Below are 27,058 nucleotides of genomic sequence, written 5' to 3' on the forward strand. Positions count from 1 at the left end.
GACAAAACGCCTGTATGTTGAGGAGCGCGAGTCACTACGTTCTCTTGTATTGTGAACTGTAAGAATGCTTTGACCATTTTTACTTATTATTTTTGTCAAATTAGTGGCGTATCTGTGAATGTCACTCGCAAGCATGTCGTTGCGAAGACTAGACCAAGAATATGCTTTGGAGGAAAGGGGAAGGTTTTTTATATCATCTGAAACGGAAGGCGACTGGGACGAGGATAGTCATGTTGATCACCGTCAACTTGTTTTATTCAAAGCCGATGCTTTAGCTTCGGAAAATCGTCTTAAAGAGGCTGTCGATATGTTTTCCATGGCTCTCCGATATGGCCCAGTCCGGCCAGACCAGCTGAGCAGTTTAGTTGGATGCGTTCTGCGCAACTTCAAGAAGAAATCACAAGAGTCGACTGCAAAAAGTGAGCCGAACTGGACACAGGATTGTGAATTGGACTGTCCTGGTTGTCATAGTTTCATAGCCGATCCCGTGACGGTGCCATGTGGACATACGTACTGCAGGAGATGTTTACAACATAGCACTTTTCCTAAATGTAAACTGTGCAGTGAAGACATTGGGAGGAGGCCCGGGGAACCCCGATTGAATGTGATCTTATGTGGACTTTTAGAGAAGTGGTTCCCAGAAGACGTCAAAAGAATTAAATGTATTGGGGAAGCTGAAAGCCTATTGAAGAGTAAACAGTACGACGACGCTATTGCATTAACGAGTCAATTATTAGAAGCTGGTAAGTTCAAATCCTTCCTTTTCTCTAAATATATTGACTAATGCCAGGGGCAAGGTTACTAGATCACAAGACCGTCGCCACATCTTATATTATTTATTAAAAGGGTGCGAGGTTAAAAGAGTTCAACTGACCAACATTTGGATTGACATCCGTAACTTATTTGCCCCGCCCTCCACGATCATGTAACTGGTGAGTGTCTGTATTACAAAACGTGTTGGCAAGCGCATGCGCACTCGGCACGCGTTGTGTAAGGCAGGTCGTGACACAGTGTTTTGTAATTGACGCAAACTGAGTTTTATAATACCAACTAGATCAGTATGTAATATACACAATGTTCAGGTGTTTATTTAAGAGGGGAGGTGCCAATGGATCGTCTAATGTCTTGTCTTGTAGCCTAAATACAAAAAAATGGTAAACAACTGCTGGAATTGAAACGGCTGCATAATCAATATATATATATATATATATATATATATATATATATATATATATATATATATATATATATATATATATTTGAAAAATTTGAATCAAATAAATTAGATATAAATGACTATTTATCCCTATTGACACACACACACACACACACACACACACACATACACACACATATATATATATATATATATACATATTTTATATATATATACATATTATATATATAATATGTATATATATATATATATATATATATATATATATATATATAATATGTATATATATATATATATATATGTGTGTGTGTGTGTCATAATAGGGATAAATAGTAATTTATATCTAATTTATTTTATTCAAATTTTTCAATAAGACCCAATGGAAACTTGCATACAATAAAGTATTGCATTTAAGTCTCAGTGTCCCATCCAGACTTCTTATTCCATCTGACCACTACAGGTCAATCTGTGGTCATTTTATTACTTTAGGTTCATTACAGTGTGTTTACTAGCCTATATTTGCAGCAGTGGGTGTCACTTATGGGGCCACTAAAACTGGCGGCCCCTGATATATAAACACAGGCCCAAATCAGTTTGAAAGGATTGAATCTTAAGTATGGCACATTTATTATTTGTTTTTTATTTGCATTGTTGTATCCTGAAAATCTACCACCATATCATCTTTGTTTAGTGACAGACAGGAAATATCTCACAATGTTGGTTACATAATGGGTACACAACCTTCCAGTCGTTCTGCACAAAAATTACAACACTTCTTCTTTGATAATCCTTTGCCACATTGTGTTAGGGATACGTGAGGGATAAAAAGTGTTGGTTCCAGATCTGTAACGTCACTGTACATGTTCCAGAGACAGCGTAATCAGAGTGCGGCAGTCGCATCTCTTCTGTCACGTCCTCATTTGCCCTTGTGAAAAAATGGCAGTGCTGCAGTGTCACATCCTCTCTCCTGTTCTTCTTGTGGCATTTCAATGCACTCCTTTTTATCTATGGAATCAGGAGTATTATGATTATTGTCAATAATACCTGTTTGACTGACTTAAAGCTTGGCTTTTGAGATTTGTCATGGTGTCTGATTCTTTCTCTTTCTCTCAGACTCTAGTAATGTGTGGGTGCAGGTGTGCCATGCCGAGGCTCAAAGAGGAATGAAGCAGTACCGTAAGGCTTTGGAAAACTGGGAGTCCTGCCTGATTGCTGCCCCATCCCCAGAGGTACGTTTGTGGATTTTCCTAATCCGTACTGCCTGCAACTGCTACAGATGGCTAATTCATTTCAAAGTACATCAGGATGCTTTTACAAATGTTATAGTAGCTGGATTGTTGCTTTAAAAACAGCTGGCAAACTCAAGTTTACAATTTACCAAGTATCATTATACAGCCATAATTCAAAGGATCAATGCATTATGTTCAAGGCTCAAGTTTACGTTCAAAGCTTTATTTTATTTTGAGGCTTTTGTTTTAGAAAAAATTGTCAGTTGCAATAATGGCTTGAAGCTATAATGCGATAATGCAACTATATCACATTCATTCATATATACACTTTTGCTGGAAAACAGAGACATTAAATGCGAAACTGACTTGTTTACAATATTTATACCATTTTAACCAATGCTTTCAAGACTATTACAAGTTATTCTCACATTTCAATAAAGAGCTATACTACCCAGATAGAGAATTTTACCATGTTGACATATTTTTATATTTCACAGCAACAATTCTAATTATGTCACAGAGAAGGAACATCCTTCTTGACCATAGTCCATAAGGAGTTTGAATGTTTTTCTTTTTCAGTTCTGATCATTGCTATTCATTTGAATTTCAGCACCGCCGCATATGACCTACATTTGTTAAATTAGCTCAGTTTCTACAACAGTTATTGTAGTGTTGTGTTGATATTGGAAAGCCCTGTGAGGGGATGTAGTTGTGTTAAGCACAGGATTAAGGTATACAGGATGTTTGCCAAGTGAGATAAGGAGATACAGACAGGTAGGGATAAGGCAGAGATGTGGGCCACTCGAGTGTGTATTTATATTCTTGGGCGTCACAGAGTGTCTAGGTGTGTTATTAGCATTCATTCATAACATGACTAGACTCTCAGCCCCATTCTAGTCAGATTAACCCAAACAGCATCTGCACTACTGGAAGCTGAACTCACTCTGATCTGTCCTTCTCTTGCAGGGATATTTCCGGAAAGCAAAACTTCTCCAAGAGATGGGTCATGTGGATGAATCCCTGCAAGTCTTCCTTCAGTGTTTGGCATTGGATGAAAACTTCCATCAGGCCAAACAAGAGGTGGAAATGGTGAGATTAATTTCTCTGTTTTTGTACATAGTTGGCGTTATGATAAAAATTGGGCTTCAGTATGTTACCAACCTATATTTCAGTATCGATACTAAATTGGTATTTTTTGCCAACAAATAAACATCCTCAAGTGACTGATTAAACAATAACAGAGCAAAACTCTATAAAAAAGTAATAATAAATAATAATAAAATTAAAATAATAATAATATAATTATATTAGTATATCATAATAATAATATAACTATACTAATTATATAATTATACAAATAATTATATTGTATTATGTTGCGTATATATATAATATACCATTATATTTGATTATATTTAGATCATATTATTATATGTTTGCTGGTCTGATGGAAGTTACAGAATGGCTAACATTGCTTACAGCATCATTAAGCAGTCTGTATAACATGTTTTGCTACTTTGCTGTGGTTAAGGCCATCTAATATGGGAGCATGTTGGTTTATCATCTTAACAGTGACTCTGCATTTTATATAAAGCCATTTTTGGCACATTAGATATGGTCTCATGATAGCATTGGTTCAGATTGATTCACTGGAAATGTTTTGTGTTCAAGATACAGTTCTAGTTATTTGTGTCCTGAAAGCTCAACTTATTGTAATGTGCTGTGGCCAAACTGATGTTTCATATCAGTGCTGGACCATAATTAAATTATGTAGGATAATTATTACTATTAATTGAAGCTATGTGACTTTCTGCCTAAGCAAACAGAAAGACGAGGAAAGTGCGCTGTGAGTGTTGTATAATCTGTGTATCTTTCAGAGTGTGTGTGTGTGTGTGTGTGTGTGTGTGTGTGTGTGTACAGAAGGGCTTAAAACACATTCTCTTATGCAATTAAGTGCTTTTCCTTTGGCCTAAATTAGGACTGAGAAAAAGGGAAAATCATGATCTCTAAATTACATTTACTAAGATTAGTGTCTTAAATAACAGTTCTGAGGCATAAACACTTGCTAGCAGCATCTTATTATTGTGATACATTTTTTCTGAATTTGTTAGTAAGATTATTTCAAACTCATATTAAACAGAACACTGCAAGATTAGTTGTGTACAGCACGCACTACTGTTCAAAAGATTTGTGTTGGTAGGATTTCTAAAATGTTTTTGAAAGAAGTCTCTCATGTTATTCAAGGCGGTATTTATTCAAAAATACAGTAAAAACAGTAATGTGAAATATTATTACAATTTAAAATAACTCTTTTGATATATTAAAACATCTAATTTGATGTAAAATCCAGTTTAATTCTGAATAAAAGCAGTAATTTCTGAAAAAAAAAAAAATCTTACTGAGTCTGACTCCAAACTTTCAAACTTTTTATATATATATATATATATATAGCTGCATTGTTGTTAAAATACCCTTTTGTTCTAAATTGATCTTTCTTCTTCATCTTCAGATCTTGCATGACCTGTTGGCTCCGGCCTGTGATAATGTCAAGGTTGGATTGAGAGAAACAACCCACAGCTCTTCCTTTCACTTGCGCAGTAAAACCCTTGTGTCTGATGACCAAAATCTAGACCAGCAGACCCAGTTGCAAGCCCAGCACCAGTCAGACACTCAGGCAGCATCTGCCCACCTTCCCCCTAAAATGTCAGAGGTATGCTGGTCACCTTTGCACCATGTACTTTAGAAATAAATCTCAGTTTGACAGCGACATTAGCAGCTCTTAATACTTTAACACCTAATTTCCTTGTCTGCAGAAACCAGGTCGATCTGAAAGTCTGGAACGCTCCGGCCTGAGCAGAGCTCACTCCCTTCGTGCTCACGGGATAGGGGGAGGTGTAGAGGAGGGGCTTAAAAGAGTTAGCTCCGCCCCCCAGTTGGGTGACCCAGAAAAAGGCACGCTGCTAAAGAGGAAGCTGTCTGTGTCTGAAGCAGGGCCTAGCGTGGCTTACAGCCATGGCAGTAAATATAAAAAGCAAATTGGTAAGTCGTGATGCCAACACAAGGACATGTAAAACTGCATGTTGAAACATTTTCATACATGTTGAAAAGCCATGCAAATACTGTATTGACTGTACATCTGAACATTTTTATGACAGGCAAAAGCTAAATTGTAGCTGGTGGTTTTCCAATGACCCCAGTAAATCCAAAAGCAGCCTAATTATACAGGGCTTCCCTAGAATGATTAGTCGACTTAATTCAGGCAACCCACTGATTAGTCGATCTTTAAAAGATGTCGGTTTTCGAGTTTGCCTTATTTCCACTGGCACTGTGATCAGTATGCATTACTATTGTCACTTGAAAATAAATGTCTGCAGTTTGAGTTTGTCCTAAATAAAGCGGTGTCCTCATCTCTCTGCTCTTCAACCTTTCTCCTTCAGTGACTGCCAGTGCAGCTACTCCTGTGGTTACTGAGGAAACCAAGTCCTATCAAACCCTGCCAAAAGACCTGCTGGACCCAAATGATTTTGAGTGCTCTCTCTGTATGAGGTGAGGGAAGAGCGTGTTTTCAGAGTCAAATCGACTAAAAGTCCTATGAAAAAGAAAAGGAGAAACTGAAAATAATCAGCAGACTGTTTCTCCCATATATACATTATAATGAATAATAATAATAATAATAAAAAAATAAAAAAAAATATATATATATAATTTATTTATTTATTTATTTTTTAAAACATTACATTTCTTGCAGATTCTCAATATATTTTATTTTAATTTAATATTTTACATATTAATATTTCAATAAGCAAATTGGTTTCTGAAAAAAAATATATATTTTACGGAAAAAAACAAAATTTCTTGCAGAATTCCCAATTATTTAAAATTTTCTTAATATTTTATATGATGTTAAATTTTTACTTAAGGAATTACTTTCTGCTAATTGGTTGCGAAAATCACAAAATTTCACTGTTATTGGTATTGACTACTGCTAATTTGCTATTGTGATGACTGTGGTGCTGTCCATTGGTGATCGGACCTGAAATGAAGTGTAAACAGTGTCTTAGAATAGCTTCTCTTGAATTACTTGAAAGAGTGCATGTAAAGAAGGCAAATTAATGTAGCCTGTATTGTTTCCCTGAGAAAACAAAAAAGCCTCAGAAGTCAGACATCTGTTCAACATCATAATGTTCATTATGTGCCAATGAAAGTGTGCTTGCTTTCACCCTGTGTGATTTTTTTTTTTTTTTTTTTGCACCTCACTAAAATTGAAAGTGTGAGTTACTGTTTAATATAGCTCAACATCATCTCTTATCTCTTTTCTAGATTATTTTATCAACCCGTCACAACACCCTGTGGTCACACGTTCTGCAAAAACTGTCTGGAGCGCTGCCTAGACCACAATTCCCAGTGCCCTCTCTGCAAAGAAAGTCTGAAAGAGGTTTGTATCAACATAATAGACTGTGCATTTGGACAGCAAGCTACATTCAGGTCATTAAAATAGTGTTCAGGGCTCAACAATAAGGATTTTTTTTTTTTTTTTTTAAATTGATAAATTTTATTATAAAAATAAATTGTATTAATAAAATAGTATTTCATTTAATTTATTTATATGTATTTACATTTTAGCAGCATAGTTTTATAAGTATGAAAAAAGTATTTACATTTTTCATAATACATATTGTCCAAGCTTTCGGTCAAACGACCATCCTCATGCCCTGAGGATGGTCGTTTGACCGAAAGCTTGGCTATTAAAGTGTGCCGACAGTTTTATTTATCTTTTGAGATCTTCAGTTTTGTTTGTCTGGCACCTTGTTGTTCGTGAGTGCGGTGTTACTCCTTCATAATACATATTGTCCAAATATTACTGATTTATTTATAATGTTAATTCTTACTTTTGCTTCCAAGACTCACATTGACCTCAGGCTATTTGGTCGTCATTATTGTTGTGCACTGACATAGTATTTTTTTAAGTAAACAACATCAAACATTTTTACATATTATACACTGTTTCATATATTCAATTACATTTTAAACTATTTGGGTGTTAGTAATTGCTCCCATTTTTTCTGTATTTCTCTTCCTCATCTCTCTCTTGCTGTTCTCTTCTTTCTCTTTTTTGTTTTTCATACAGTATCTTGCCTTTAGAAAGTACACAATCACACAAGTGCTGGATGACATTATTAAGCAGTATCTATCCAAGGAACATTCAGAGAGACTGAAACTGCATGCAGAGGAAACAAAAGAGCTCTCAGAGTAAGTTTGCACAATTGCTTCATTTGTGGCTCATTCAATCAGATCGTTTTGAGTGTTTTGTTTTGAAGCGTTACATAAAAGTGAAGATGCTTTTCCACTGATGCCAGACTTAACATTCATTTATTATGCATAATCTTTTTTGTTTGAATCCATCAAGTTGTAATTACAAAGAGAAAAATAATTAAATGAGATGAAGTGCCTTTCAATTGTAAAGTTTATATCAGATTGTGATTTGTATTGTTACCATGGTATAAAATTATCCTATTAAACTTAATTTTCAATCAACAAATGTTTGTCAAACACAAAGTCTTACACACAGTCTTATCTAATCTAATAGTATCTAATCTTCAAATCACACTCAATCTCTTCTCTGTTATTTGTCTTCCCTAGTTTAACAAAGAATGTGCCCATCTTCGTTTGTACCATGGCCTACCCCACTGTGCCTTGCCCTCTTCATGTGTTTGAGCCACGATACCGTCTCATGATCCGACGCTGCATGGAAACTGGGACACGTCAGTTCGGCATGTGCATCAGCGACCCCCAGAAAGGGTAAGCGTGTGCTTATATGTGCTTATATGTATTGGACTGTGAGGATTAAGTCTGTTGGATTACGTTGCTGATTTTTGTATTATGATATGTCAAGGTTTGTGGACTTCGGGTGCATGCTTCAAATCCGCAGCGTGCATTTCCTCCCAGACGGGCGCTCTGTCGTGGATACAATCGGAGGAAAGAGGTTTCGCGTCCTCTCACGCGGAATGAAAGATGGATACTGTATTGCCAACATTAAGTATCTGGAGGATATGAAGGTAGGCACTTCTGTGGATTTTTAGATTACTGTAATGTACAGGAATGCAGGATAAGACTTGTTTTATTTGGAAACTTTATTTCCATATCCAGTTAGTCAAAAGGTAAACTAAGCTTTAATTAAAGATATAGTGTTAAAAGAAAGATTGAGAATTTATCAATTTTGTGTGTTGGCAGGTAAATGATGAGGAAGAATTGGAAAAGCTACAAGTGTTACATGATCATGTGTACGACCAGGCCCGTAAATGGTTCCAGAACCTGGAGAACCGCTTTCGGAACCAGATCCTGCAGCATTTTGGGCCAATGCCCGAGAGAGAGGCTGACATCCAGGTATTTCCCGCTTGCTTAATCTCTGCTACTGAAAGAAGCCCTGCCCCCCTTCCTTTCTTTGCCCTACTGCAGGCTGGGCGGGAGGAAGTAGGTCAAAGTGCATTTAGGGTTTCGATTGCATAAGTGCATTTACATCATAAATGTGTCAGAAAGAACGGAAGTGAATTTGCCAGCTTTCGCAAACACAATGTTTTCAGAAGAGGAATGGCATGCTTTGAATAATAATGGCGGGAGGTTGCTGTTGTGTAAGCTTCATGAACGTAGTCAGTCCTTATATGTCCTGTCCTTTGCTATCTAAATAAAAATTAGATCTTTACAGATACTTAAGGGACTTTTATCAGCATTTAGTTTAGCTGGCCTTTCTCTTTTACAAACGAAAGCATTATATTTATGGGGCATGAGTCAAATTGTCCTTGATCTTTTTTAAATTAAAAAAGCTATGTACTATTTTCTATGTACTACAATTTTATCAAAAAATCATACTGACATTAAAAGTGCACCTCAGGAAGCATTATAAAATAATTATTGCAGTAAAAAAATTAAATTGCATTTCATGACCCCTTTAGGACTAAAACAAGCTATTAAAAATAGTTTTCGTTAATTGAAATAAAATCAAATTAAATACAATATAAATATTACATGAGAATCTTAACACAATGGAAATTAGAAATACTAGTTTAGAAAATAAGTTGAAGTACTAAAATGACTAAAACTAAAATAAAAAATAAAACGAAATAGAAATATATCTAAAAACAAAAACTAATTAAAATGACACAAGTACATAAAATAAAACTAATTCAAAATATTAATATCTACGATAATAGTATACACAATTTGATGTAAAAATAGAGGAAATGAGCATGTATAACTAGATATGCAATAACGGGTGATACATTTCCATCATCAACAGATAAAGATAAATGTAAATCGGCAAAGAACCGACATGGTAGGGATGTTGTACATCCTTAGGACAAGACCCCCTTATTGGACTTAAATCAGCAGCCTGATCTTAAGACACTAAACACACTTTCTTTGTATTCCAGGCCACACCTAATGGTCCAGCGTGCTGTTGGTGGCTTCTAGCTGTTCTTCCTGTTGATCCACGCTACCAGCTGTCTGTCCTCTCCATGACGACACTAAAAGAACGACTAGTTAAGATCCAACACATCCTCACCTACCTGCAGAACCTTCCCAGGGACTAGAGCTTCCACACAAACACACACACAACTCCCTGTCACTCTGCTGGCCAACATGCAAACACTCAATGGTGCTGACTGATGAAGAACTAATGAGATTCCAAGGAGAGTCCACTGAAAACCGAGCACAGATTTACATTTGTGTGCTTAGATGTAATCCATACAGAGAGTTATAAGAACAAAGTGTTTATTGTTGTTTCATACTGATCTGTTAATCACCATCGATTTTCTTTTTGTTCAAGATGAGTGTTAGACGACATCCCTTCCTGTAGTATTTATTGTTCAGCAGCCTGTCCGATTTCGTTTAGGAGAAACAATCTACTTAAAATTCTGTTTATGTCAGGTGCCCGTAGCCTCCATACAGTGCTTTTGGGGCAGAAATATTGCTGGAGAGCATTCCAACATTTTCAACATGATCATGCTTTGTGTGTTGAAGTGGACAGGGAGCATCTGCAAAAAAAGGTGGACACCAAGATAGAAGGCAATTTTGAATATATTTTCTTCACTTAAAACTCTGGAGAAACAAAAGCAGAAATATTGCTTCTGAGCATCCATCCGAGCTTTCTTTCTTGACCTGTTAAGCACGCACAAGAGGTTGTTGTCGCACAACTATGGAGTTGCCTAAGACAGAGAAAACTCTGAAGATGCACTTGTATTTATTTGTTACTTTTGCAGTAATGGGCGTTAATGAAGCTTGCACAGTCCCGTCCTGTCTCAAACTTTCAGCTCAGAGATGGGCACGATACTGTTAAGCGTAGGTTTATTTAGTTCTGAGGAAATAGTTAAGACTTCCAAATGTCTCAATAGTTTAGTTTCAGACGTATCATTCATTTTTGATGTGGGTTTGCTTTCAAAACAGCAAAAACAGCATGCCACCATATTGCAAGTGTCTCTTTTGGGTACAAGCTGCACTCTGTCCAATGCTTTAAAGGTCATTTTTGAGAATGAGGTTGAGATATTTATATACAAACAAATCGCAAAGGGAAACTTGCAATATTTTGACAGATGAAAACAAACTATCATTATCTGCAACCAGCACCATACTGAAAGGAGACCCAGCAAGCATTCTGCATATTGACACTGATGAATGCTGACTCACTAGCTCATACCTGTGTGGTGCTTGTTGTGTGCAGACTAAACTAACTTTTGCCTTATAATACCTTGTTGCATTCTGCTACTATGGTATAATGCGTCCGCTTGGGTTTTTGCACTCCTGTTGCTGGAGAACTAATTCTGTGGTTTAATTTACTTCATTCGCCTCTTGGTCCTTTCAGTGTGTAAAATGTCAAATAATGGCTGTTATATGTAAATCATTTTGTTTTAAAAAAAAATATTTTTTTTACAGCTATGCTCAAATATTTAAGTTGTCAATTTTCAAATAAAATGCACATCTTTTTCATTGTATCTTTGTTCGTTTATTTATTTACATCATCCATCCATCTATTTTACAAACCGCTTTTCATATAGAGTCATGGGATGTTGGAGCCTTTGTAGGTCCACAAGGAGTATTATTATTATCTATCCATTTTCCAAACAACATGTCCTATGGATACTGGAGCCTAATTTATTTTTATTAATATTATCATCATTATTCTTGTCAGATAATAAGTATTACTATCGTTACCTATATCCTCCACTAGGTTGCAGCAACGTCACTGGTTACGCAACAACAGCTGTTTCATAACTCCCAGATTTGTTGTTGTCCCGTACACTGCTTAATATTTAGGTAATCCACAATCCTCGATCGAACAAACAAGAACATTTTTACAGAGTTTCGGACCCATTGAATACAAATACTCTGTACAGTTCTACATAAATCTCAGCAGTTCATGCACACCGTATTTAACAACTTGACTGACAGGTTTGATGATTTCATGGTTGAGCTCTTTATATGGAAATCCATTCAGCTATCGGAGAGACAGCATCATGACAAACTCTGAAAGAAAACAGAGACAAACTAGTTAATATAAAATCTTGGTTCTATCTAGTTTACTACGAGGCACACGATGGGAGCATGTCTATGTTCCCACAACCCTATGTTCCCACAGCCTTATGTTCCCACAGCCCTAACACTAACCCTAACATACCTAAACCTACCCCTCACAGGATGGAGACTTGTCTGGGATGTAATTGGGCTATCCCTGTACCAGCACAAGCACTAAAACTTACCCTTCATAGGGGACTAGGGCTTAATTAGTTAACATACCTAAACCTACCCCTCACAGGAGGGAGACTTGTCTGGGATGTATTTGGGCTATCCATGTACCAGCACAAGCACTAAAACCTACCCTTTGTGGGGGACATAGTTAAATGAGAGAACATAGGACTGTGGGAACACAGGGCTGTGGGAACATATGGTTGTGGGAACATAGGGCCTAATTTTCAAAATTTTCAGTAAAAAAAAATTCTTAGAAATGTGGGAACATAGGGCTGACCTCCACACGGGAGGAGGCCTTTTCCATGAAATGTCACTTAGGGGGATCCGTACTAATCAACGGAATTCGTGTGAAAAAGAAGCTCGAGCCTTTTTCAGAAGTTCATACATCTATCCAATTCTTGAAAGTGGCAAACACACATGTGGCTTTTCGCCCACTCGAGCTCTAAGTTACCTCCCTGTGCTCCTTTATCATATATAATAGAGGTTACACATGGAGGTGGCGGGAATTGTCTCCTGACTGAGGTAAGTTAAGTGGTTGACAAGTCAACATGAACAAGTTATTTCGTTTAAAACTCCATTTTATATAAAATCAAGTAAATATAAAGTTCACGAATTAACCCTTACTTATCATTTGATATAGAAAACGTATATTTGGCGTGCTTTCCGAGGGGAAGGGGCCCAAGCTCGGAATCGGGTCCGACTCCGAAGGTCCGAACCCAGAAATTAAAGGGATTGTTGCTGGAAAAATGTCATGGGATAGAGGTAGGTTGGCTATACCTCCTCCCGAACTTTTTATTTTTATTTTTATAAACATCATGTCGAGAGCGGTGTCTGTTGCTCCACAGTTGGGGAGTTTGCCCAAACGTCCCCTGTGGGAATAATAGACCTTATTCAGAGCAGCGCCATGACAGGAAAGCAAAGCCGTGACGGATAGACTTGCGGTGTTTCAATAGATTTCAATGGCATCTGCTGTAAAAAGATGTATGAAGCTCCTAGATCACATAATTTCCTCAGCTCATGTTGTCTGGAGTTGTCTACTGACATTTTTTGGAAAGATATTTTTGCAGAGGTAGAACAATCCAAAAACACAGAAAAGCAGATCTCAACAAGAGCCACATTTACTTCAAGGGAAAAGAGGACTGTTGCTGTTTCATCTGCTGACCACTAGATGGCGCTCTAGAGTCTTGCTATTGTGGTTATTACTTTTATATTAGTGAATTAAGTTAAATTGTTTAAATTTTTTTCCATGTTTGTTACGTTACACGTTACTTTCTTTTGCTTGTTCACTGCTCAGTGAATGGCTTGAGCTTTGATCTACTCTGCTCAATAGTCTTCTCACCTGTAAACTCATGCATCAGTTCCCAGAGTAGTACATATTCAAAAGCATTCTGCTTTCCTTACCATCAAAGTCCACATTCCCATCTCCGTTGAGGTCGATGTCTGTCAGAATTTCTTCCAGTTCTCCTTTCTTCAGTTTCTCACCGAGCAACGTCTTTGTGGACTCTTTCAGCTCCTCAAAGGTGATCCGTCCATCACCGTCACAGTCAAACTAAGAGAGATATTCAGTTTCATGAAGATATAATATTATTTATAGGTTGGGAAAAGATGCAATATATCATGATTTGATGTTTGTGGGGTTTTGTTCTCTATTTAATGTACACTTCAAAGTGAGCTTCCTTTGAAGGCAACTTTAGAGTGTGTACTCACCTGTTTGAATGCACAGTGCATCTCCCTTAGACCAACCATATGGGCAGTCTCAGCCAACATCCTGGGCCCCATTAATTCACAGAAATCATCAAAGTCCACATGACCACCCCCTACAAACACACACATGCCACATTAACACACTTATCTTTACATTTAAACTGACATACACTACCGTTCAAAAGTTTAGAGTTTTTTTATGTGTTTGAAAGAAATCTCTAATGCTCACCAAGGCTGCATTTGTTCAATCAAAAAATGCAGTGAAAACAGTAATATTGTGACATATTATTACAATTTAAAATAACTGTTCTATTTAAAGCAACACTATGGAACTTTTCCTCTGTGGTCCCCCTACAGGTTGGAAGCGGAATTGTCCAATACCGCTGTCGTAAATCATTTAGCCTACCGCAGCCTACTGTTGCACGCACGCCCACTGTTTATCCAGCACCGGCTTTGGAATGAGCGATGCCCACAGACAAGGTAGAGTATGATGCATGATTTTATGAAAGTATGATGTATTGCGACATCAGAAACGAAGAAAAACAAAATAATGACTATTGCAACGCTTGCCGTAAAGCAAGTCAAATTTGTAGTTGTCTTATGTCTCATTAGAACTACAGAAACGCGACCCGATCTGGCAATCTTACATAGTGTGGTTATAGCAGATAAAGGACTGCAAAGCGGAGGCATAAGTGCCTTTCACCCTGTTACGACTTGATGAACCACTGAAACGATTTTTGGAAACATTATTTTAAGGTAAAAAAATATTACATAGTGTTGCTTTAATATATATATATATATATATATATATATATATATATATATATATATATATATATATATATATATATATATATACGTGTGATGGCCAAGCTGAATTTTCAGCATCTTTACTCCAGTCTTCAGTGTCACGTGATCCTTCAGAAATCATTCTAATATGCTGATTTGAACATTTTGATTTTGAAAACATTTCTTATTATAATGTTGAAGACAGTTGTGCGGCTCAGTATTATTGTGGAAGCCGTGATACTTAATTTTTCAGGATTCTTTGACAAATAAAAAGTTTAAAAGAACAGCATTTATTTGAAAAATACATATTATAAATGTCTTTACTGTCACTATTGAAACATTTAATGTGTCCTTGGTAAATAAAAGTATTTCTTTACAAACAAACAAACAAAAAAAACGCAGTGACCTCAAATTTTTGATCGAGTAGAGCTTAGGCAGTGTATAAATAGACACACACATTGCATCATCTGAAACTGTTTTCAAGCCTACACACTCACATTTCATTTTTATCTGCTGAATGATCTCAATCAGTTCCATCTCTGTTGGCATGTATCCCATGGTTCTCATGCAGTCTGCAACATCTTTGTAGTGTAAATATCCATCCTGGTCATAGTCAAACTCTTTGAATGCTACATGGAGCTCTAAAGGGTAAAGAAATGTAATCACATTTAATCACATCTTTTCTTCAACTTAATGGATATAGTATTCTGCTATTTGTAATGGGCTACATTTTATGAAACATTAATATTACAATTAGTTTTTACATACAGAGTGTTTTCTAAATGGCTTCAAAGAAAGACTTAATTAAAGTGAGTGAGTGTGTACTAATCCACTGTTTTATTGTAAGAAATATTAGATGTGTTCTCATAATAATAAAACTTATCGTAGCATAAGAGATAGCTAGTTTAAAACACATTTATTTTTTCCCCTCTTAAAATGGTGCTTTTGGCCTGTCCCATATTAGCGTTCTTGGTTTCCTTAACTGTATCCAAATGTATTTATTATTTTAGTAACTAAAATGAATTATTTTATCAGAATTTGTCATTAATTAAAATGTGCTACTAATGTTTAATTTATACAGTTATTGAATGTTTATTAAAAATCAGAGTTTTATACTGAGTTTAGACCAGGTTTTGCAAACTGCATTGTAACAGGGTTGCTAACATTACAAATCTCATATACAGTAAAATTAATAGAATATTCAACATCTGAAGGTTTTCCTTTCGCTGATCATTTTTGAAGAAAAAAAAAACAGTGAAAGGATATATGTGACCCTGGACCACAAAACCAGTCACATGGGTAAATTTTTTGCATTTGAGATTTATGCACCATCTGCAAGCTGAATAAATAAGCTTTCCATTGATGTATGGTTTGTTATGATAGGACAATATTTGTCAGAGATACAACTATTGAAAATCTGGAATCTGAGGGTGCAAAAAAATCGAAACATTGAGAAAATCGCCTTTAAAGTTGTCCATTTATGTTGGCAATTGTGCTGCATTCACTCACAAAAATAAACGTTTTATATATTTACGGTTGGAAATTTACTAAATATCTTCATGGAACATGAACTTTACTTAATATCCTAATGATTTTTGGCATAAAAGAAAAATCAATCATTTTGACCCATACAATGTATTGTTGGCTATTGCCACATGTGACTGGTTTTGTGATTCAGGGTCACATATGATATAAGGGCTGCCTGATATTGAAGAAAAATACTTGTTAAATAATGCGCTATTCAATATGTGATACATACTTTTAGTGTGTAAAATCAACTTAAATCATATTTCAATATTTTTAAAAACAGAACATGATATAACCAATATGTTTCACATTCTTTCTGGGAAAAGAGAGCATCACTACAACTTCGGAAAGTGAACAGCAATGTTTTAGCATTACATAAAAAATAATGTCACAAATTTGACAGTGTCATTTCAATGTAAACCAAAATAAAAACTATTTAAATGCCAACAAATCTTTGCTCAACTTGGTAATATATATATATATATATATATATATATACAAATTTAACTTTACATTAGTATAGGCTACATACTGCACCAGTTATATAGGCTAATCTATGTGACTGTGCAGCTTAAGCATAGAACCATCAGCACAGGCTGACTCACTGCTCTGGTATTATTAATGCTGCTTACTTCTCTATCCACTGTATGCCATTCACCATTCATGACAATACCAATTCATTTTTAATCAAATTTATTTGTGTCAGATGTTATTGAATTTTGTCAGTTGTTTATCTTATGCTGAGTGTGTGCAGCATTTGTATTGTGTTCATCTATGTGCTGTGCAATGGCTCGGATATTAAATATGCATGTTTTGTACGTACCATCTAGTTCCTCTGGCAGTAAATCTCTGTCCTGGTGAAGGTAAATGTGTGAGAGAAAGAGAGAGAGAGAGAGAGCGAGCAATAGAAAGTTAGAAGGACAGAGAGATGAGAGAGAGCAAAATGACAGAGGAAAAAAATTGTGACACAAAAAACAGCTAAATATGGAAATTATTACAGCATGAGAGCTGAATATCCTTAGAGACATCGCCCATTTTTAATCACTAATAACTGAGAATGACGCATGGAGTGTGTGTGGGGGGGGGGGAGTATAATTGGATTACACCATAACATGCCCTACCATGCCTCACGTCAACGCTTATACAAACAAAGAACGGGGAGAGATGCGGGGAAAAATTAAATCATTTTGCAAAAATAAACTGCATAAATGGTTGGTTGGGGGGGGGGGGGGGGGGTTAGGAGAGAAATGGTTTATAAATGATTGCAAATTATTATAAAAAGTTATTGCTGTATTTGATAAATTGATATCATCACATGCAGTTTTATTCAGGTTCATGGACACATGCATGCTTTAATATGATTAAGTCCTACAAATACACATAAATGCAATACAAATATACATATCAGCAAGCACTTTCAGAAATGGATACACATGAATGTATGCACATTTATTACTTTCATGAAGTTGCATGTTGTTATTTTTTAAATGAAATGCAGTTCATTAGAATTTCTTCTGCCATGAAGCTTATGGCTTGACAGATTTTGCACTGTAGACTTTGAAGTACAAATGATTTGCCACTACGTAATGGAATGTACATGCAATTTTTGAGCCACTATAGTTTCATGAAATGAAATTGCAAAAATGATGTTTTCAAACAGGTTTCCTGTCTTCCATTGGTCATTAAACAGATGGTCCCACTCATGCTATTGGTTGAGCCAGTGTTTATATGTCGGGTTGGTCTGGATGTTTTCAGATTAATATTTTTAAAGCACCACAGAGAATCTTTAAATTGCTTATTTTTATTTCTGCATATAAAGTATTTTAACATCGAATGACTGTTACGTTCCCAATTAGTTTTCAAGGGGCAGGGAGATTTTAACTCCATACATTTTTCTGCAGCAGTTTATTTCTGCTAAAAAAGAAGCGATTTTGCCATCTATAGGGCATTGAAGGTACTATAAGCTTAATGCGGTACTATGCGTTTTGCCCTTACTCACCCAAACTTGTCAACAAGGCTACTTTACACGAATGCGAGTGCATTAGAAGGAAGAGATGAGGATATCTGTGATGAGGCCAATGAAGTCTATTGCGAGTAGGCTTTGACTTCATTTAATTTTTAAACTTAATTTAAACTTTATTTTAATTATTCGTTATATTGAAGAGACCTTTTGGAAGGATATTTGGTTACTTATGATCTTTTTGAGCACTTAAGCTTAACTGAGACTTCAGTGTTTGTAGATGTTTAAGAGGCTGTTTTGTTGATCTTGATTTATTACAATATATCATTCCCATTGTTTTGTCTCAAGATGCACACCATGTTTTATTTTTTTCTAAAGCATGTTTATAAAAGCTACTTAAATGTCCTAATTTAACTAAGACCTAATCCTGGCTTAATCCAAGCCCTGTTTGTGAAACCAGGCCTATTTTACTCTAGTCGTTTTCGAACTGTTGACTTGTAACTCGTAATGAAGTATTTTTCACTGTAAGGTATATGGTAATTTTTTTTTTTTTTTTTATGGTTTTCAGGTATTTTTTACACCTCTGCTCTACAGCTTCTGCTGTATATGGAGCAAAGCAGATGCTTTCAGTTTATAATTGTAGCGTCCATTGTCCAGCTGAACTAAATGGTTTTTATTTCTATAAAAAAAAAACAACAACAGTGGAGGCAGTGCCGCCGTGGCCAAGTGATGTAATCGGCGTACAGCTGAACACCATAACAACGGTAACCGACTACCACTGCAAGCCTAATGGGTATATGTATATTACAACTTTTATAAGGCCTAATTGATTTTTAAGGCTTTGCTAACTGAGAAATAGTTGGTGCCCAAGGGCATGGCCCACTTCGAAATGTTTCATTCACTGCATTTATTTGACTTTTGGACCAAATTCCCTAAAACACATAGGCCTATTTATTATTAAAAATAATGCATTACTCAGACATCTCTGGAAGAGGGAGCAGTTATGCAACTTGTGAGTTGCTTCAGGCTATTTACCCATATATATATGCTAATAGGGTCCCTTGTCTATCTGTTTTTATTTCATTCATCCCTCCAATCTTCCAAGCAGAAGCCATGGAGCTTTAGGCTGTGTGCATACATTGGTATATTTTCCAGTTTGTGTCAGAGCACCTTTGTCTTGTTTGTCTCTTAGACTCTATCCATTATCTCTCTCTCTTACTGTTCTTCAGTCTCTCTGTTTTCTGGCTGTTTCTTGCTCGCTGGCTCTCTGATCTCCAGACGTACTCTTGAAAATATAATCAAGCATCTCTGAGTTTAAATGACTATGATTCAGTGAATCGTGACAGATTCATAGCATCGGTTTTAACAGCAGGAACAAGATGCTTGCTTGGGTCTGGGCTTCAGTGTACAAAAATAACTTGACTTGGCACTTGTTATTGACCTGATTGAGGAGGAAGGTGGTGCGTTGACAGGCGGCAATATTTTCTCAGCAGATATATCACAGATTATGAACCTGACCTTGTGCTAAATAAAGACGCATTGATCCTGGATATATGTGTTCACCTGTCTAAAACCATCTAGAATCTAAACTAGTTTGCTGGTCTTTTTTGGTCTCTCAGGGTGGTTTTAGGGTGGTTTTGTGCGCTTTTCAACTGGTCAGACTAGCTAAACCATGCATCTTAACACCAGCTTGGCCAGAATAGGAGACCATCTTAAGCCAGCTCAGACCTGCTTAGGATGGTTTAATTGTTTTTCCCAGTACCATGGTACAGCGATTGTATCAGATGGTAATACCATGATTGCTGAATTAGTGTTGATATTGTAAACTAAAACTATTAAAAATCGTTTTCGATAATTGAAGTAAAGCTGAAATAATAATAAAAATATATATAAATATTAGATGAAAGCTTAAACTTAATTAACTTTAACTGGAAAGTAGAGATGATAGCTACTAAGTTAAGTACTAAAATTGCTAAAATTAAAACTGAAATAAAAAAACTGAAAGCTAAGCTAAATAGAAAATGAAATGTTTATATTAAAAACTAATAAAAATGACAAAAACTAAATATTATTAAAGCAGATTCAAATGTCACTTATTCAAAACAATAACAAAGACATAGCTTGATGATGCTGTCAGTGAGCGTGGAATAATGGGAGTTGTCGTCTTCCCCTCCAGAGCCAATGGAAAGCAATCCGACGGGATTCAGGCAGTAATCTCTTTCATGGGTGAGCAAATGTATTAAAGGTTTATTAACGTTAGAATGAAGCTGGTTGGGGCCAAGAGCCTGGGATAGTACTGCTTCTTTCGTTTTAATGTTTTTTTGTTTGTTTTTTTGCGATTAAAGTTACATTTAACGTCCGCCTCCTTCCCTGAACTTTGTTAGTTAAGTTTGATCACTTAAATTCACATTATTTTATTCCACTGATGTACCTTTGAGTAGCATTTACTGTAAATACCATGTTACATGAATATGGTAATCATTAAAAATACCATGATATTCTAAAGGATTATTAGGAACACCATACTAATACTGTGTTTGACCCCCTTTCACCTTCAGAACTGCCTTAATTCTACGTGGCATTGATTCAACAAGGTGCTGAAAGCATTCTTTAGAAATGTTGGCCCATATTGATAGGATAGCATCTTGCAGTTGATGGAGATTTGTGGGATGCACATCCAGGGCACGAAGCTCCCGTTCCACCACATCCCAAAGATGCTCTATTGGGTTGAGATCTGGTGACTGTGGGGGCCATTTTAGTACAGTGAACTCATTGTCATGTTCAAGAAACCAATTTGAAATGATTCGAGCTTTGTGACATGGTGCATTATCCTGCTGGAAGTAGCCATCAGAGGATGGGTACATGGTGGTCATAAAGGGATGGACATGGTCAGAAACAATGCTCAGGTAGGCCGTGGCATTTAAACGATGCCCAACTGGCACTAAGGGGCCTAAAGTGTGCCAAGAAAACATCCCCCACACCATTACACCACCACCACCAGCCTGCACAGTGGTAACAAGGCATGATGGATCCATGTTCTCATTCTGTTTACGCCAAATTCTGACTCTACCATCTGAATGTCTCAACAGAAATCGAGACTCATCAGACCAGGCAACATTTTTCCAGTCTTCAACTGTCAAATTTTGGTGAGCTTGTGCAAATTGTAGCCTCTTTTTCCTATTTGTAGTGGAGATGAGTGGTACCCGGTGGGGTCTTCTGCTGTTGTAGCCCATCCGCCTCAAGGTTGTGCGTGTTGTGGCTTCACAAATGCTTTGCTGCATACCTCGGTTGTAACGAGTGGTTATTTCTCTTCTATCAGCTTGAATCAGTCGGCCCATTCTCCTCTGACCTCTAGCATCAACAAGGCATTTTCGCCCACAGGACTGCCGCATACTGGATGTTTTTCCCTTTTCACACCATTCTATGTAAACACTAGAAATGGTTGTGCGTGAAAATCCCAGTAACTGAGCAGATTGTGAAATACTCAGACCGGCCCGTCTGGCACCAACAACCATGCCACGCTCAAAATTGCTTAAATCACCTTTCTTTCCCATTCTGACATTCAGTTTGGAGTTCAGGAGATTGTCTTGACCAGGACCACACCCTTAAATGCATTGAAGCAACTGCCATGTGATTGGTTGATTAGATAATTGCATTAATGAGAAATTGAACAGGTGTTCCTAATAATCCTTTAGGTGAGTGTATATAAAAGTAGCATTAGGTACCTTTTTTGTTATCCTAAACATTTAAGACATTTACTAGACAAAACTAGCAAGGATAAATCTAAAGATGTAGATTTACCTGTCCAAAGAGAGAATTAAGATACTGCGTATATGCCGCAGCAATAGCTGAATTCTGGCTCGAAGTTCTACTGCTGCGGCGTTCTTGGCTGTCAGATGAGTCCCTGTGACCTGAGTTTTTCGAGTCTTTGGAGGAGTTACGAAGAGCAGAGCGTGGAGGATGAGCATCTGATGAGGATGAAGGACCAGAGGAGCTGCTAAAGGGAGAGAAGATAGATAGTGACCACAACGCACATCACCTCAACCAATGCAATGATTTAGAGCCATCTCGTACCTTTCTTTTGAAGACGTTTTACTCCTCTGAGACATGCTAGTAGATAACAAGGAGAGAGGGGAAATTTTAGATATTCAGAAGTTTATGTACCATTGTTCTTTCCCATCTCGTTTGCGAATTCGTCCACTTTGAAATTGTTGTAACAATTATTGCAACCATGCCCAGTCCATTGACATTAACATGTATAAAACATAGTAGCAGCTTTCCTGCCAAGTTACTGCTGTTTTACCCTAGAGTTCAGTGGTTGGGCAGAGGCCTGATTCCTGTTAAAAATGCCCGTTGGGTTGCTTCCTGACATTATAATTGTTAGAAAGGTCATAGGCTGGAATTACAATGACTGTTCCAAATGGCAACAGTTTGATGCTATTGTTTTCCCTTTGTAGATTGGTTTCTTTTTGAAGAGAAAGACACACGGCATAATCAAACGCATGTTAGCGGCAGATCCAAGAGGACGGACCGTTCCTCCGAGCGCTGAATTGGATTACAATGGAGGCCGACAGGCACACTAGACAGCCTATAAATTATAATCAACAGTTTAATATGCCGAAGCAAAGCAGCAAACCTCTGTCTGTCCTCTGCCCATCAAACAAGTCATTAAACCGAAATTGTCAATGGCTCCTTACAAGCAACAAGGATCAATTCAAAATAAGCAAATTGTTCACACAAAAACATTGATTTCTTAATGCCCTGTTGTTTTGATTCTTTAAAAATCAGTCGTTCTCCATTAAACATTTGGAAAAGAAATGTTCAATTAGAAAGGAAAATACCAAAAGAAATCTCTTTAATGTCTTAATTGTTTCTCTTAGACCATATGATCTTACTTGAAGAGCAAAGTGCGACTGATCAGATTTTTATCCTTAAATGATGATGGTCCTTAAAAGACCAAATAATGCTAGACAGTGTTATCCACATATATAAAGTGGAATAGACGGGTTCCAGAAATCCCTTTCTTTTTTTCCATAGGGGAATTGAATTTTAAAGATAACTTAAGGCAATATACCCCAATAGGAATAGGGTAAAAAAATTAACTAGATATCACCATACTTCCCTATTTAATTGATTACATTAAAGGGGATTATATGTTAATCTTGAGTACCTATATATCCGAAGAGTCTTTAGTTTTATTAGATTTATAAAAGACAGATACGCTGTACCGAGTCTTTCCGAAAACAGGGAGCAGTGCTGCCGACGCCTTCCGTAACCTGAACTTGCACGTTGCTGGGCACACTCTTGCTGTCGCTCTGGTTGATGTGTGCGCACACTCTTCCTGGAGAAGTGCCCATACAAGTAATTCCCCCCTTTATCACTTATACAAATCCGGAAGGAGGGTATTTGGCACAGAAATATTCCGTCATATGTCCAACTTGTTTTTAATGAAATGTTGGCCATGTTTAGCATGAGAATCCAACTCTTTAACAGTGTAAATAAGTCAGAATGCATGAAATAGCATTAGACATCCCCTTTAAAAACTGCAAAAAAAAATTGTATTACATGTTTTGGTAATATTTGAATGTGTACTAATTTGCATACATTTCCAGAACAGAAATCTGAACACTGGATAAAGCCAGGTTAATTTTTTTCTTTTGACATATTACATTTTTTTTTAGGAATAAAATCAGGTAAATTGTATATGAACAAACCCCTCTGTAAAAACCTTCAGAATATGGATAGAATTAAACTGTAAAGTTTGGTGCATGTAAGTGCTGCTGAAGTTGAGATTTCAGAAAAAAATCATTTTGAGAAACGGCCTTTAAAGAAATGCATTGTAATGGAAATCTACACATACGCAAATGGATAAAATGCAATAAAATTTTGGATGTTTTCTTGAAACAACACTTCATGGAAAGCAAAATAGCCCAAAATCTCAAAATTGACAGATGCATGAAAAAAACATTTTTGCCTGTAGATAAACCTACTGTGAGCTACAAGGTTATTAATTGATGGTATATGGTTTTGTTGAAGCCATCTTTTTTAATATTCATGTTCAACAGCGGAATTCCTCGTGAAAAAACAACATTACCTGTGATTCTGCAATCAGAGAATTGCTACAAGCAAATCATGTCAAAAGTAGTATTTAGTGCCCACCCACTTCCATGAAACAACCTCTTTAAATAAATATTTTTTATTTCAAACACAATGCTTCATGGGATTGCAGTTCTTTCATTACGTTATACAGTCTTGTACTTTTCACTTTTTGTCAGATTTTTTTTCTTATACTTTTCTTCTTCAAATTAAAGTTTGTAATTTTGTAATTTACCTCTTAGTTAGTTGGTTGGCTTTGTGGCTTATAACTCTAACAAAGACTTTTTAAAAAACTTACGGGAAAATGAAATATAAACTCCAGGAACCAAGGCCAAAGAAAAGGTGGCCAGCACTGTTGCATTCTACAGTCGCTGTTGTCCATGGCAATGTATATCAGTCCTAACATCCACGTAACTGCAGCGCTACTTTCACGTTTCACGTATCACACCATATACTCACACTTTCCATCTTGCTGCTGTTTATTGTAGTAAAAATGACCTCAGAGACCTTTAGTATTAATATCACTGTAATATTGTCACGTTGTTCGATTGTTTTGTACATTATGGACTTTTGTCTTAGTGGGAGCTTTAAATTAATATAGGTTACAGGTTTCCATTTAAATTGATATATCATGTCCGCATATTTATTTATTTACTTGCTTATTATATCTCTTAAATTAGATAACTAAGTCAAAAGCAAGGCTTTGATAAATCAATATGTTGACTCAATAAATTGCATCTGAAGAAACTAGTAAAAGAAAAGCTTACTCTAGGAAATGTCTAATTAGTTTTTAGTCTTCACAGCCCAGTCACAGCAAACAAATTATTCATATTTGAATAGATGAGATGAACTAAAAGACGTGAGATCCTCCTGCTCTTGGTAATTTGGTGAATCTATTTCAGTGCATTAGTGACACTCACCAATTGGAAAAACCTGCCTGGCTAATCTACAAGAGTTATTAAACTAAGTGACCAATTGCTGTCAATCAGCACGTTGACACGAGCAATTTCAGCTCCTAATTCTTTTAATTGGAATAATTTAACAGAGGAGTGGTGGGGTAATTATGGAACTGATAGAATCGTCCAAGAGAGCCAAAGCTGTGCTGGGGCAAATTACGCTAAGATACCGATCCTTTTTGATGCGAGTTGTGATACACCGAAAGTAATTATTTCTAAAATTACATATGAGATGATTGGTTTGCTGGAATGCTGCAAACTGTGACATCCTTGCACCTTGTTTTTTTTTGTTCTTTTTGTAAAGTTCATGAAGTGACAGTTTTTTTTTTTTTTTATGGCAGCCACCTTTCAGAGCTGGCCTTCCAAAAATGACTGCATCTGACAGATGCAGATTAGATCAAACATGGACCTTCAGAGATATAAATCTTTCGCACCCTGAAAGACTCAATCACATTGAGATATCTATTCTAGCCAAGGACATCAGATACAGGCTTTCAAATGGCTTTGTCTTACTGTTTGACAGGTGAATGCTAGAATGTTAGAACTTTGATAAACTTTTGTTACTTTTGTAATGTCAAATAATATTAATTTGTATTGATTTAAAGCAACCAATTGCAAGGAAATCGCTAGCCTGGTAATACCAGACTCTGCTACTTCACTTTGCTTCGTAGAGAGAGTCTGGAATAGCATAATAGAGAAGAGTTTTCTTTCTCGCGGGGGGGCGCTTGTCTGAAGTTTAAAATCATTGGTTACCCGTAAGCCAATCACATAACGTTTGGTTATGGCGTGTGTTATGCGCATGCTCAGCCGCATCTAACTTCCACTGTAAACACATGTATGATGCAAAAACTAAACCATCGAGCGAAATACCGGAGTGAACATGGCTGTGAACGACTTTTGCAGATTATGTGAAGTAAATCTACGCAAGTACGCATCCACCACGGTACAATCAGCGTCTACGTCACGGCTCTCAGCCCGCCCTCTGTTCGTTGATTGGCCCGGCTGTTTTCAGGCCGGTGGAAAACTGAAAGATACGCTGCTATCTCAGACTGACTACAGGAGCGAAATGAAATTAGCGGAAGTAGGAAGTCTGACGTAGTCAGGCTAGGAAATCGCCCCAAGAAGTTAAAATGGATGGGAAGAAACCTTAGGAGGAACTAAAACTCACCTAGGAAAGTCTTATCTAATTTCTACATTTTGATTTCAGTCGTTTGTTTGCCTTTATATATAATATCTATATGGAAGCCCATTTTGGATTTAAAAAAAATTAAATAAAAAAATTATTAAAAGTAAGTAAATGTTTATATTTGATCATGGTTATTTTATTTCTCCCAATTGTGACTTTATTATCTTGCAATGTGAATTTATCTAATAATTGCAACTTTATATCTCACAGCTCGATTTTATATCTTTCAATTGTAACTTTATTTCTGTTAATTGCAACTTAATTTCTCATGATTTCAACTTCATATCTTGCATTTGACTTTATATCTTACAATTTCATTTTTGTTTCTCATAATTGCAACTGTATTTCTCATGTTTACAACTTTATTTCTCATTTTAATATTACAATTATTTGTTTTATTTTTACTCTGGGGTGGAAACAGGCTTCTATATGGGGACCAAATGTCCCACACGGATAGTAAAACCTTAAGGAAAAAGGGTTAACAACATTTAGTATGTTTATTATGAATATATAAAAAAGCAAAAAGTGTGGGTTAGGTTTAGAAAACATATCTAGGCATAGAAAATATCAATATCAATTTTAAAAACGATAGAAGTCAATTGAAAGTCCCCACCATGGTAGAAAAACATACATACACGATACCATTCAAAAGTTTGAGGTCAGTAATATATATTTTTTTAAAGTCTCTCATACTCA

The 27,058-nt window shown here is 36.3% G+C and overlaps 2 protein-coding genes and 1 long non-coding RNA gene across 4 annotated transcripts in view; 2 read left to right on the forward strand and 1 right to left on the reverse strand.

The window, feature by feature from the left end:
* lonrf1 (LON peptidase N-terminal domain and ring finger 1) lies at positions 1 to 11,388 on the forward strand. The gene is made up of 12 exons (XM_079897840.1): positions 1 to 743; positions 2,291 to 2,406; positions 3,373 to 3,495; positions 4,916 to 5,116; positions 5,220 to 5,445; positions 5,844 to 5,952; positions 6,727 to 6,841; positions 7,535 to 7,656; positions 8,047 to 8,205; positions 8,300 to 8,462; positions 8,638 to 8,790; positions 9,834 to 11,388. The coding sequence occupies exons 1-12, from the start codon at positions 119 to 121 to the stop codon at positions 9,990 to 9,992; spliced, it is 2,271 nt and encodes a 756-aa protein (XP_079753966.1). The 5' UTR covers positions 1 to 118; the 3' UTR covers positions 9,993 to 11,388.
* The window catches only part of cabp4 (calcium binding protein 4), a 17,312-nt gene continuing 1,236 nt past the window's right edge, over positions 10,983 to 27,058 (reverse strand). Inside the window, exons 2-8 of one of the 2 annotated variants that reach the window (XM_079897842.1) lie at positions 22,199 to 22,234; positions 21,926 to 22,121; positions 16,988 to 17,018; positions 15,135 to 15,278; positions 13,852 to 13,961; positions 13,546 to 13,693; positions 10,983 to 11,922 (exon numbers count right to left, since the gene is read on the reverse strand). In XM_079897842.1, coding sequence (XP_079753968.1) covers positions 11,894 to 11,922; positions 13,546 to 13,693; positions 13,852 to 13,961; positions 15,135 to 15,278; positions 16,988 to 17,018; positions 21,926 to 22,121; positions 22,199 to 22,233 — 693 coding nt within the window. In that variant the 5' untranslated portion in view covers position 22,234 and the 3' untranslated portion in view covers positions 10,983 to 11,893. The remainder of the gene's footprint in view (positions 11,923 to 13,545; positions 13,694 to 13,851; positions 13,962 to 15,134; positions 15,279 to 16,987; positions 17,019 to 21,925; positions 22,122 to 22,198; positions 22,235 to 27,058) is intronic. The other variant, XM_079897843.1, reaches the window with a different exon arrangement.
* LOC307174142 overlaps positions 24,097 to 27,058 on the forward strand; it is a 4,100-nt gene continuing 1,138 nt past the window's right edge. Inside the window, exons 1-3 of the long non-coding RNA XR_013823954.1 lie at positions 24,097 to 25,455; positions 25,496 to 25,790; positions 26,280 to 27,058. The exon at positions 26,280 to 27,058 is cut by the window's right edge and continues 1,138 nt beyond it. This is a non-coding gene — a long non-coding RNA (uncharacterized lncRNA). The remainder of the gene's footprint in view (positions 25,456 to 25,495; positions 25,791 to 26,279) is intronic.

This window comes from Squalius cephalus (assembly GCF_949319135.1).
Source record: "Squalius cephalus genome assembly, chromosome: 16".
Lineage (NCBI taxonomy): Eukaryota > Metazoa > Chordata > Actinopteri > Cypriniformes > Leuciscidae > Squalius > Squalius cephalus.